Source organism: Pseudonaja textilis, chromosome 14 (assembly GCF_049901715.1).
Source record: "Pseudonaja textilis isolate UNSWEBS1 chromosome 14, rPseTex1.2, whole genome shotgun sequence".
NCBI lineage: Eukaryota > Metazoa > Chordata > Lepidosauria > Squamata > Elapidae > Pseudonaja > Pseudonaja textilis.
The window spans coordinates 5,933,648-5,946,986 of NC_142003.1; the positions used below are offsets into that span (position 1 = coordinate 5,933,648).

A 13,339-nucleotide genomic window follows, 5' to 3' on the forward strand; every position below is an offset into this window, starting at 1 on the left:
GGTTGTTAAGAAATTTGAATCCCACCCCTGGGATGCTCCTGTCAGTTGTAAGGAAGAGGATTGGTTGCAGGTCACTTTTTTCCCAGTGCTGTTGTAACTTTGGCCACTGAACGAGTGGGTTGTAAGTCGAGGATTACCTGTAATGTAATGCAGACATCTACATGGGTAAAATAATGGGATGCACCATTAGGAGTGAAGTTTTTCTGCTGAAAAAAGGCAGATCTTTGTGGCTTTACAGATGGGACGGTAGGAAGAGGGAAACACTATAGATTATAGAGGGGAATTTATTTCACAGAGATGGTCCCACAGTTGAGAAGGCTTAGGGTCAAAGATTACTTCAAGAATAGGAGTGAAGTTTTCTGGTTCTCCTTGTGGAGGGAGAAGACACCTCCACCATATACAGATGAGATTCTAACCCTAACCTTTGAGACGTTCCCCACCCCGTGTAAACTGTTCCTATGAGAAAAACAAGTCCAATTGATCTAGGATCCTCTTCTACCTCTTCCCCAGGTACTAAGCCATCTGTCAAAATCTGGCAAAATCACAGATAACAACATTCGGAGTCTCTTCTTTGGAGACTATTTTAAGCCGTCCAGTGACAAGAAGATATACGACGAGATCACGGATTTGCACAAGCTGACGTCGGTCATGGAGTACTACCTGGAGGAATTCAACAACATCAGCAAGGCTCCCATGCCTTTGGTGATGTTTAAGTTTGCCATCGAGCACATTTCCCGCATCTGCCGCGTCCTGAAGCAAGACAATGGCCATCTGCTGCTGGTGGGCATCGGCGGGAGCGGCCGTCAGAGTGCCACCAAGCTGGGCACCTTCATGAACTCTTATGAGCTCTTCATGATTGAGATCACCAAGTTCTACACCATGAACGAATGGAGAGAGGACGTTAAGAAGGTCATGTTGCAATCGGGCGTGGCCAACAAGAGCACGGTCTTCTTGTTCTGCGACAACCAGATCAAAGACGAGTCTTTTGTGGAGGACATCAACATGCTTCTGAACACGGGGGATGTGCCTAACATTTTTGCAGCGGACGAGAAGGCGGACATTGTGGAGAAAATGCAGAGCGCAGCGAGGACGGAAGGGAGGAGAATCGAAGCCACCCCTTTGGCCATGTATAACTTTTTCATTGAGCGGGTGAAGAAAAATCTACACATTGTTCTAGGTATGTCTAGATCTAGAGCCTTTTGATTCAACCCGTTCTAGGTATGACTAAGTCTACAGCTTTTGATTCAGCAGCTTAAGAAAGATCTACACATTGTTCTAGGTATGGCTAGCTCTAGAGCCTTTTGATTCAACACCTTGAGAAAAATCTATCCATTGTTCTAGGTATGACTAGGTCTACAGCTTTTGATTCAGCAGCTTAAGAAAGATCTACACATTGTTCTAGGTCTGTCTAGATCTACAGCTTTTGAATCAGCAGCTCGAGAAAAATATACATTGTTCTTGGTATGGCTAGTTCTAGGGCTTTTTGATGAAGCATCTCAAGAAAAATCTAGATATATACTTAGGTCTTGGACATTTTGACTGAGCATTTCAAGAATTTTTTTTTTTAATTGAGTGTATGAAATAAAAAGATATTCAGATAGGGTTAAACCTTGTCACTTGTTTGTTGAGCACATTTTGGAAAATGAATAGAATAGAATAGAATAGAATAGAATAGAATAGAATAGAATAGAATAGAATAGAATAACAGAGTTGGAAGGAACCTTGGAGGTCTTCTAGTCCAACCCTGTGCCTAGGCAGGAAACCCTACACCACTTCAGACAAAGGGTTATCCAACATCTTTTTAAAAACTTCCAGTGTTGGAGCATTCACTGATTAATTGTTCTAACAGTCAGACTGTGTTTGACAATGTGGCAAATGTTGGATAAGTTAAACCATGGGTTCCTTAAGTATGAAGCTCTTCCTTTTTCAGCCTAATTTCTGTAAATGTGACCAGGTTGAGGTCTTGTGATCTAACACCTAACAGCCAACATTAGATCAGGAATCGTGCTAATAATGGACTCAGGAGATCTGAGAAATGATCATCATCTCTTTTTCAGCAATGAGCCCCATTGGAGATGCATTCCGGAATCGTTTACGGATGTTCCCATCACTGATCAATTGTTGCACTATCGATTGGTTCCAGAGATGGCCCACAGATGCTCTGGAAATGGTTGCCAACAAATTCTTAGAGGATGTGAAGCTGGAAGACGAAATAAGAAAATCGTGCGTTAAAAAATAGAGTTGTTTTCTCTTTCCCTTCCTCTTTTCTTCTTCGATTAACTTGCTTTTTAGGATACACATGCTTGCAATGCAAATTAATAATGTTTTCTAATTAGTATGCAAAAGATGAAGCTGTAAAAACAATTGGCAACCTTTGCCACATAACTCATAACAGCAGCAAAATGGCTGAAGGACACAGAATCACGGTTAAAAGTTCAGGGCCGTTAAATGATCCACGTTCAGACTGGAATAAATAAGTTCAAAGCTTATCATAAATGACAGCCAAATGCAGACCTGTGTGCTTAATGATAATGATTGAGTCCTTTAATGATGAGGAATGTCATTTATAATAACCATGGAGTCCCTTGCCCATTTTAGTATCGTAAGTATTTTTTTACAGTTGATTCTTGGTGCATATTCACTCAAAATGACTTTGCCAGTTTGGTTTAATCGTACTTTAACTATGAACCCTGCCCACACCTCCTAAATCAATACAGGTAGTCCTTGACTTACAGCCATTCATTTAGTGACTGTTCAAAGTTACAGTGACACCGAAAAAAGTGACCAATAGTCATAGTTTACCCTTACAACCATTGTACCATCCCTGTGGTCACATGATCAAAATTCAGACATTTGGCCACAGGTTCATATTTATGACATTTATGGTATCCGAAGTTCCAATATTTGAGGGGCTGCCACAGGGAGGAGGAAGGGGTCAACCTATTTTCCAAAGCACCCAGAGGTCAGGCAAGGAATAATGGGTGGAAACTGATCAAAGAGAGATTCAACCTGGAAATTAAGTGAAATTTTTCTGACAGTGAGAACCATCAACCCATGGAACAGAAGTTGCCTTCAGAGGTTGTGGGAACTTCATCCCTGGAGGCTTTCAAGAAGAGACTGGATTGCCACCTGTCAGAAATGGTGTAGGGTCTCCTGCTTGGGATGGGGGTTGGACTAGATGAGCTACAAGGTCCATTCCAACTCTATTAATATGTTCATGTGAACCCCTGGAAAGCAAAGTCAACGAGGAAGCCAGATTCATTTAACAACTGTGTACTAACTTAACAACTGCAGTGATTCACTTAACAATCGTGTCAAGAAAGGTGGTAAAATGAAGCAAAACTCATGTAACAATTGTCTTGCTTGGCAACAGAAATTTTGGGTCAATTGGCGGCCTTAAGTCGAGGACTACCTGTACTTAATCAGACTTCCGCAGCTGTTATATTTTCATAGAGAACATCTGACTTTTTTTGACTCACTTGATCCCATTAACTATTTCTAACCTGTCAATGTTTTCCTGCAGGGTTGTATTCATGTGCAAGTATTTTCAAGAAAGCGTGCGGGAACTCTCGGTCAGTTATTACAACATTCTTCGAAGACACAATTATGTCACCCCCACATCCTACTTGGAGTTAATTCTGACTTTCAAAACCCTGCTCAACAACAAAAGGCATGAAGTGGACATGATGAGAAACCGCTACCTTGTAGGCCTCCAAAAACTCGACTTTGCAGCTTCACAAGTACGTTTGGGCTTGGATTACTAGCAAAGGAATATGAAGTGATGGGATTTTTTTTTTCCAGAAGCCAAGATTTGTAGCTTACTCTGGTTGCCTAGATAGTTTGCTCCCACTTTTCATTCTTCCTGTAAACAAGTTAAAGAAATCAGGAAGGGCAGTTTATTGGGACCTGGGATTGTAGCACTGCCCACTCACTCACTCACCCACCCATCCATTATCATCTATCTATCATCCATCCATCCATCCTTCCATCATTTATCTTTCTTTCCATCCGCCCATCCATCCATTATCATCTGTCTGTCTGTCTGTCCGTCAATCCACCCACCCATCCATCAATTTTTCCATCCATCCACCCACCCAATCCATCCATCTATCAATTACCACCTGTCTATCTATCATCCATCTTTCCATAATATCTTTCTATCCATCCACCCATCCACCTACCCATCTTTCCATCATTTCTTTCTGTCCATCCATCCATTTTTCCAACCACCCACCCGTCCATCTATCCATTATCACCTATCTATCTATCTATCTATCTATCTATCTATCTATCTATCTATCTATCTATCTATCTATTTTCCATCTTTCCATCATTTATCTATCCATCCATCCACCCATTCATTATCATCTGTCTGTCTGTCTGTCCATCCATCCATCTTTCCATCCACTCATCCATCCATCTATCCATTATCATCTTGTCCATCCATCCATCCATCCATCTTTCCATCCATCCACCCATTCATTATCATCTGTCTGTCTGTCTGTCCATCCATCCATCTTTCCATCCACTCATCCATCCATCTATCCATTGTCATCTTGTCCATCCATCCATCCATCCATCCATCCATCTTTCCATCCATCCACCCATTCATTATCATCTGTCTGTCTCTCTGTCCATCCATCCATCTTTCCATCCATCCATCTATCCATTATCATCTGTCCATCCATCCATCCATCCATCTTTCCATCCATCCACCCATTCATTATCATCTGTCTGTCTCTCTGTCCATCCATCCATCTTTCCATCCATCCATCTATCCATTATCATCTGTCCATCCATCCATCCATCCATCTTTCCATCCATCCACCCATTCATTATCATCTGTTTGTCTGTCTGTCCATCCATCCATCTTTCCATCCACTCATCCATCCATCTATCCATTATCATCTGTCCATCCATCCATCCATCTTTCCATCCATCCACCCATTCATTATCATCTGTCTGTCTCTCTGTCCAACCATCCATCTTTCCATCCACTCATCCATCCATCTATCCATCTTGTCCATCCATCCATCCATCCATCCATCTTTCCATCCACTCATCCATCCATCTATCCATCTTGTCCATCCATCCATCCATCCATCTTTCCATCCACTCATCCATCCATCTATCCATCTGTCCATCCATCCATCTGTCTATGCAGTCAAGCTGACTGAATATGTAACAGACAAGGAAATGTTGAAATCTGCAATTGTGAAAGTAGGAGTCCACCCGCCTTCAAGGGGGCAAAGTTGAGAAGCTCTGCTTTGTTGTACCAACGTCGGTCTTGTTTCCCCTTGCAGGTTGCGGTCATGCAAGTAGAGTTGACGGCCCTTCAGCCTCAGCTGATTGAAACCTCCGCAGAGACAGAGAAGATGATGCTTCACATTGAGAAAGAAACGGCCGAGGTCGATGCCAAGAAGGAGCTGGTGGCCGCAGACGAGAAGGAGGCCAACGAAGCCGCCGCCGTGGCACAGGGGATAAAGGTAATTTCTTCTGGATATGGCGGAGGGGGGGTCCCATCAGAGCATCCTCCCCGCAAGGCCACAAATAAATGATGGCTTCTCCAATCATTCTTTATTGAATAAATTAACCAGGATTGTACATAATGCAGGTACGCATTGTCCTCTCTTACCAACCGCAACTCCATCACTAAGTGACATGGTCATAAAGTGAAACACCCATGACTGCGCTGACTTAACTATGGCAGTTGTGGCGGCCTGGATTGCAGTTGTTTAGTGAATCTCATGGGGTTGTTAAGTTGGAGGTGCCATCCAGTTGCCAAATGCCTGAGTTGCAGTCGTGACCGCAGGTACCCTGCGATGGCCACAACCTTGAGGAATGTTAATTTAAACCTACTTTATGGACACCCGTCGTATCTTTGAACGATCACTGAACAAATGGTCTGTAAGTGAGGATTACCTGTACATTCTGGATTATAAACCACACTACAGCTAGGTGGCAGCATCTAATTGACTTTAGAATTGATCTTAGGAAGCTATAAGTAGGGTAGGCACTAATTTATAACATTCCCTTGGTTTCTTGAAGAGTAGTTTCTAAGAATACTAGACGATTGAGTCTTATGAAGTTACCAACCTGGAGATTTTTAAATCCAATATTTTGATACATGTTTTGCTAAAGTTGATTCTGGCTGAACACAAAGCAAAGAGGGACCAAGGGTGACATGGGGGCAGTGTTCCAATATTTGAGGGGCTGCCACAAAGACGAGGGAGTCAAGCTCCAAAGCCCGTGAAGGCAGGACTAGAAACAAGAGATGGTCATTTATCAAGGAGGGAACCAACTTAGAACTAAGGAGAAATTTAATTGTGAGAACAATTAATCAGTGGAATGACTCGCCTCCAGAAGTCATGGGTGCTTCAATACTGGAGGTTTTTAAGAAGAGACTGGACAGCCATTTGTCTGAAATGCTGGAGCAGGGAAGGGGTTGGACTAGAAGACCTCCAAAGTCCCATCAACTCTTCTGTTCTTCTGTTAAAGTTGACTGCACAATGCGGCGTGTAAAAGGGTGGCTGAGCCAGGTGTTTCTTTGTATGTCATTTCAGGAAGAATGTGAGGGGGATCTGGCAGAAGCCATGCCAGCTCTTGAGGCTGCCCTTTCGGCTCTGGACACCTTGAACCCTGCGGATATTTCTCTCGTCAAATCCATGCAGAATCCCCCGGGACCCGTCAAACTCGTCATGGAGAGCATTTGTGTCATGAAAGGCATAAAACCTGAAAGGAAACCAGACCCATCTGGATCTGGTAATAACCATAATGATAATGACTATGGTTTTGCAACATGACAAATTCATTGCACTGCTGGAGTAATATTATTAAGTGGTAGCATATATTCATTTTGCTGCTCTTGGGGTTATCATTATCTCCTATTACGTCCTTCATTTTGAGAAATTGGTGATTGCTGAAGCATCATTTCAAAGAAAGCCTTATTTCCTGTATTAGATGCTCTGCAGATTTCCCCTTTCTTTGTTCAATATATATATATACGACTAAAACTCTTGCTGTCGTGACCTTTAATTGGGTGAAACAGTGCTTGGTAGAGCAAGAATTTTTGAACCAAGGTAGCTCAAATGGGCTAACTTACTCACCACAAAGTTGGGACTTATGGTTTCTGAGGGATGATGTTTGGGAAAGTTGTGGCCGCTTCAGTGCTACCGGCTGTTGAGGTTATGTGGTCTTCATTTTCAATGTTCTGTGACAGTTTCCCAGCCAGTCTGATAATCCTTTGCTCCCTCCCCCATCCAGCAGCAATCCCTTACCTGACTGCTGGGAAGAGAAGGGTAGGGAAAGAAAGATGAGGGAGGGAGGGAGGAGACTGAGAGAGGTAGAAGGAGGGAGGGAGGGAGGAAGACAAGGAAGGAAGGACTCTGATGCTCCCTGCCAGATTCCTAGAAGCAATGGGGAAGCCACCAGGAAGTCACAAATAGTCCTGCTTTTTTGCCCACCTGGGAATATCACTGAAACAATGACTCGGTGGGGCACATGTTGTCTAATATTAAACGCATTCGTGTGTTCTGTTGTGAAATGCAGGTAAAATGATAGAAGATTACTGGGGAAGTTCCAAAAAGGTCCTGGGCGATCTGAAATTCCTTGAGGGCTTGAAGTCGTATGACAAAGATAACATTCCTGCCGTAGTAATGAAGAGAATCCGAGAGAGGTTTATCAACCACCCCGATTTCCAGCCCGCCGTCATCAAAAACGTCTCTTCGGCCTGCGAAGGCTTATGTAAGTGGGTGAGAGCCATGGAGGTCTATGATCGTGTCGCCAAGGTCGTTGCCCCCAAGCGTGAACGCCTGCGAGAGGCGGAGGGCTTGCTCGACATCCAGATGCAGAAACTCAACACGAAGCGCGCGGAGCTCAAGACCCTGATGGACCGTCTCCAGGCTCTGAATGACGAGTTTGAAGAGATGAATAACCGGAAGAAAGAGCTGGAGGACAACATTGAGATTTGTTCCCAGAAGCTCATACGAGCCGAGAAACTGATCAGTGGATTAGGAGGCGAGAAGGAGAGGTGGACGGAAGCCGCCCGCCTGCTGGGAATCCGCTACACCGATCTGACCGGAGACGTCTTGCTGTCTTCGGGGACAGTGGCTTATCTGGGGGCCTTCACCGTGGACTACCGCCTGGAATGCCAGCAGAAGTGGCTGGCCTTATGCAAGGAGAAGAATATTCCTGGCTCAAATGATTTCAGCCTGAGTAACACGTTAGGAGATCCGGTCAAGATCCGCGCCTGGCAGATTGCAGGGCTGCCCATCGATTCCTTCTCGATCGACAACGGTATCATCGTGTCCAACTCACGACGATGGGCTCTCATGATCGATCCTCAAGGGCAAGCCAACAAGTGGGTCAAGAACATGGAAAAGGGCAACAAACTCTCGGTCATCAAATTATCTGACACCAATTATGTCAGGTCCTTGGAGAACGCCATCCAGTTTGGAACGCCGGTCCTCCTTGAAAATATTGGCGAGGAACTGGATGCTTTCCTGGAGCCTGTTCTGCTAAAGACGACCTTCAAGCAGCAGGGAGTCGAGTATATGAGACTGGGGGAAAACATCATCGAGTTCTCCAGAGATTTCAGGTTTTACATCACCACCCGTCTGAGGAACCCACATTACCTCCCAGAAGTGGCGGTGAAGGTTTGCCTGCTCAATTTCATGATTACGCCTCTGGGACTTCAGGACCAGCTTCTTGGGATCGTGGCTGCCAAAGAAAAACCGGAACTGGAGGAAAAGAAGAACAAGCTGATCGTCGAGAGTGCGGCGAACAAGAAGCAGCTGAAGGAAATTGAAGATAAGATCCTGGAGGTCCTCTCCAAGTCGGAAGGAAACATCTTAGAAGATGAGACGGCCATCAAAGTTCTCTCCTCTTCCAAGCAGCTGTCGGAAGAAATCTCCGAGAAACAAGAAATCGCCAGTATGACTGAAACGGAGATCGACGCTACGCGGATGAGATACAAACCCGTGGCGGTCCATTCCGCGACCGTCTTCTTCTGCATTTCCGATCTGGCCCACATTGAGCCAATGTACCAGTACTCCTTGATATGGTTCATTAACCTCTACGTCCAGTCGCTCGCCAACAGCCCCAAAAGCGATGTTTTGGAGGAAAGAATCGAAAACATCATCGACCACTTCACCGTCAGCATCTACAATAACGTTTGCCGGTCCTTGTTCGAAAAGGACAAGCTCCTTTTCTCCCTCCTCCTGTCCATTGGGATTTTGAAAGGGAAGAACGAAATTGACGATAAAGTTTGGCGTTTTTTGTTAACCGGAGGGGTGGCCCTGGAGAACCCCTACCCCAACCCCGCCTCCGAGTGGTTGAGTGATAAAGCTTGGGCAGAGATCGTCCGTGCTTCGGGCCTCGAAAACCTCTCTGGCTTGATGGATCACTTTGAGTCCCACGTCCAGGAGTGGAAAGCGATCTACGATTCGGCTAAGCCTCAAGAGGAAGTGTTCCCCAGTGGGTGGAATAAGCTGACGGGCCTTGATCGCATGGTGGTGCTCCGGTGTTTGCGACCCGACAAAATTATCCCAGCCACCCAGCTATTCATCATGGAGAAGATGGGAAGGACCTTCATTGAGCCCCCAACCTTCGATCTCGTTGGAAGTTACAATGACTCCAACTGCTGCGCTCCCTTGATTTTCGTCCTGTCCCCGGGAGCGGATCCCATGGCCGGTGAGATTGGAATTCAGTTCAGTTCAAATCCATTCTGATTGGACTTTGGTTGGTGACAAGGAAGGAAACCAGGATCCCTGCCCCCAAAGTTGTCTCTGTTAAATGCCTGTGGAGGTTCTCGGTCCTCCAGGTCATGGTTGTCCCAAAGGTGCTTTTTCAAAAGGCAACTGGTCTTTCTTGGTTTTTTCCCTTGGAAATGTTTTGCTTCTCATCCCAGAACCTTCTTCGGCTGTTCAGGAAGAACCAAGGAAACTTCTCGGATGTGAAGTGAAACATTTTCATGGAAAAAAACACAAGAAAGTCCAGTTGCCTTTTGAAAAAGCATCTTTGAGACAATGTCTCTGTTAGCAAATAATTATGAATTTACTAGAATAGAATAGAATAGAATAGAATAGAATAGAATAGAATAGAATAGAATAGAATAGAATAGAAGAGTAGAGTAGAGTAGAGTAGAGTAGAGTAGAGTAGAGTAGAGTAGAATTCTTTATTGGCCATGTGATTGGACACACAAGGAATTTGTCTTTGGTGCAAATACTCTCAGTGTACAAAAAAAAGGGTACATTCATCAAGAGTCAAGAATCATCAGGTACAACACTTCATGACAGTCATAGGGTACAATAAGCAATCAAATCCTACTAGGAAACAGTCAATATGTATCATTGTAAGGATACAAGCAACAAAGTTGTACAGTTACAAGTAGGAGGGAATGGGTGATAAGGAGCGAAGAGAAGATTAATAGTAATAGCAGTGCAGATTTTGTAAATAGTTGGACAGTATTGAGGGAATTATTTGTTTAGCAGAGGGATGGCGTTCAGGAAAAAACTGTCCTTGTGTCTAGTTGTTCTGGTGTGCAGGGCTCTATAGCGTTGTTTTGAGGGAAGGAGTTGAAACAGTTTATGTCCAGCCCTGACATTCTATTGATAAAATACACCCAGAGAAATTCTAAAAAAAATATGTTAGCAAAGTGAGAAAACCTGGAAGGGTTGACTTGGCTAAGAGAAGCCTTACTGAAGGAGAGAACTCCATAGAATAAACTCCTGATTTGGATCTGACCAACATCCTTGTCTATCACCCCACTTCTTTTGAGTATTTGTGGACAGGAATAGCCCACCATCTCTAGCAAAAGTGGACACCCTGTATCTATCAGATGTTATTAAAACCCAGTTCCCAGCAGCCTTGATAAACATGGCCAATGGTAGAGGAGGACACTGGGTGTTGTAGTTCAGCAACCTTTGGAAGTTCACAAATTCTTCCTTATGGGGATGGCATGCATGCTTCTTTTGAAAAAAAAAATTGGCCCTGACTCTTAAAAATGTCCCACATGTTTAGAATACAATTAGAATGGGAATCGGGAATGAATTGGGAAAAGAATATAGAGTAGAGTAGAGTAGAGTAGAGTAGAGTAGAGTAGAGTAGAGTAGAGTAAATGGAAGGGACTTTGTAGCTCATCTCGTCCAACCTCCTGCCCAAGAAGGAGATCCTACACCATTTCTGACAGATGGCAGTCCAGTCTCTCCTTGAAAGGCTCCAGGGATGGAGCTCCCACAACTTCTGAAGGCAACTTCTGTTACATGGGTTGATTGTTCTCACTTTCAGAAAATTCCTCCTTATTTCTAGGTTGAATCTCTCCTTGATCAGCTTCCATCCATTATTCCTTGCCTGGCCTCCGGGTCCTTTGGAAAAACATTTGAGAACAGTTGTGTTTGTTGACTAGGTTTGCTGAAGTTTGCTGATGACCTTGGAATGGAGAGCATCCAGACCATTTCTTTGGGACAAGGACAAGGCCCCATCGCAGCCAAGATGATCAACCAGGCGATCAACGATGGAACCTGGGTTGTGTTGCAGAACTGCCACCTGGCCACCAGCTGGATGCCCGCTTTGGAGAAAATCTGCGAGGAAGTCATCGTGCCTGAGAATACCCATGTCAAATTCAGGCAAGGATTTAATTTTGTCTCTTTTCCACGGGATACGGCTGGATTGAGATCTTTCCACAAGCTCATTCATTTCGCAACGGACCTTCTGGTTAGCCTATCCATTTCCGCACAGTCTAATATTTTTCTAACTATATTTTCCTCTGCAGGGCTTTCCTCATTTGTCCACTGTTGTGCATTGTTGTGCAAATACAATTCTGGCACCCATCTTTTCTCTTCTGGCTTCTCAGGTTGTGGCTGACCAGTTACCCGTCGGAAAAGTTCCCCGTCAGCATCCTCCAAAACGGGATCAAAATGACCAATGAGCCGCCCAAAGGCGTCCGCGCAAACCTCCTCCGCTCCTACCTCAATGACCCGATTTCCGATCCCGTCTTCTTTAACAGCTGTGAAAAACAGGAAATTTGGCACAAGTTGCTGTTTGGGCTCTGCTTCTTCCACGCCCTGGTGCAAGAACGGAGAAACTTTGGCCCTCTGGGTGAGACGGGGCGCCCAGTTTGCTTTTCCCAGTTGCATTGTGGTTGTCCTGCTTGAATGGCCTGAGGGTTCTTCAGGTTTCTATTGAGGCTGTTCTTTGTAGACTTGTAGTCCTCAACTTACAACTGGTAACTTAGTGACAGTTCAGAGTTACTGTGGACCTACTTGATTTTAGTTGAGGTCAAACAGTTACTAAAGCCATGGAGGTGCAGTGGTTAGAAGGCAGTACAGCAGGCTAACTCTGCCGACTGCCAGCAGTTCGATCCTGACTGGCTCAAGGTTGACTCAGCCTTCCATCCTGGATAAAATGAGGACTCAGATAGTTGGGAGTAACTTGCTGACTCTGTAAACTGCTTAAAGAGGACATTCAAGCACTGTGAAGTGGCCTATTACCAGCTGTGAAAAAAAAAAGGAAATTTGGCACAAAATTTGGAAGTTTTGCTAATTGCTACTTCCTTTTTGACAGGAGCTTTCCTGCCCTTTTGCCTAGTGAGAGTTTCTCCCAAGAAAGAACCATGTCGTACAAGTACATCCCTTTTCCTTAGCAATGAAGGCTATTGTGGTAACTTAAGGACCGACTCATTTTATTACAGCATAATTTCAGGATTGCATTTCATCAGACGGGTCAGAATAAAAATCTTCCTGTGTTTTTCTCCCCCTGAATTGGACAGGTTGGAATATTCCCTATGAATTCAACGAATCTGATCTTAGAATCAGCTTGAGGCAGATTCAGATGTTTCTGAACGAATACGAAGAAACCCCATTCGAAGCTCTAACTTACCTTACAGGTACAGGGCACCCTATGGCTTGGTTTGCATATAACAGTGAACTGTTATAAAGATCTGATCTGTTGTACCCATGGTTTATTGAACAAGTGGCTGCATTCACACTAATGTTAAGCTGTGGGCAAGGGTTGATTGAAAAAACCAGGGCAGATACTTGCTACCATGCCAAATCAAAATCAAATTACTTCATGTTAAGTTAAGCACAGTGTGTGAACCCTGCTCAAACCAGCAAGACATTTACATAATACAAAACCGTGGTTTAATATTACAGGAATTAGTATAGGGTTTTCTCTTCTTCATTCAGCAATGAAAATAGGTACCCCCTGTCATTTTAAATGGTTTGGAGCTTAGTGTCTTGTCCAGATCTGCTGTGGTAGATTTTTATCCAAGTTAGTAAGAAGGGTGTGCATAGTTTAGCATGATTAAATACCAGGCCACTAAACTTTGTTTAACTTATGA

General features: G+C 44.2%; 1 protein-coding gene across 3 annotated transcripts in view; it reads left to right on the forward strand.

The window, feature by feature from the left end:
- The window catches only part of DNAH3 (dynein axonemal heavy chain 3), a 72,151-nt gene that overhangs the window by 49,538 nt on the left and 9,274 nt on the right, over window positions 1–13,339 (forward strand). For all 3 annotated transcript variants that reach the window (XM_087912714.1, XM_087912715.1, XM_026704594.2), the window contains 9 exons: window positions 511–1,177; window positions 2,058–2,223; window positions 3,524–3,740; window positions 5,304–5,486; window positions 6,564–6,762; window positions 7,549–9,690; window positions 11,405–11,624; window positions 11,852–12,096; window positions 12,767–12,883. In XM_087912714.1, the coding sequence (XP_087768840.1) occupies window positions 511–1,177; window positions 2,058–2,223; window positions 3,524–3,740; window positions 5,304–5,486; window positions 6,564–6,762; window positions 7,549–9,690; window positions 11,405–11,624; window positions 11,852–12,096; window positions 12,767–12,883 (4,156 nt within the window). The remainder of the gene's footprint in view (window positions 1–510; window positions 1,178–2,057; window positions 2,224–3,523; window positions 3,741–5,303; window positions 5,487–6,563; window positions 6,763–7,548; window positions 9,691–11,404; window positions 11,625–11,851; window positions 12,097–12,766; window positions 12,884–13,339) is intronic.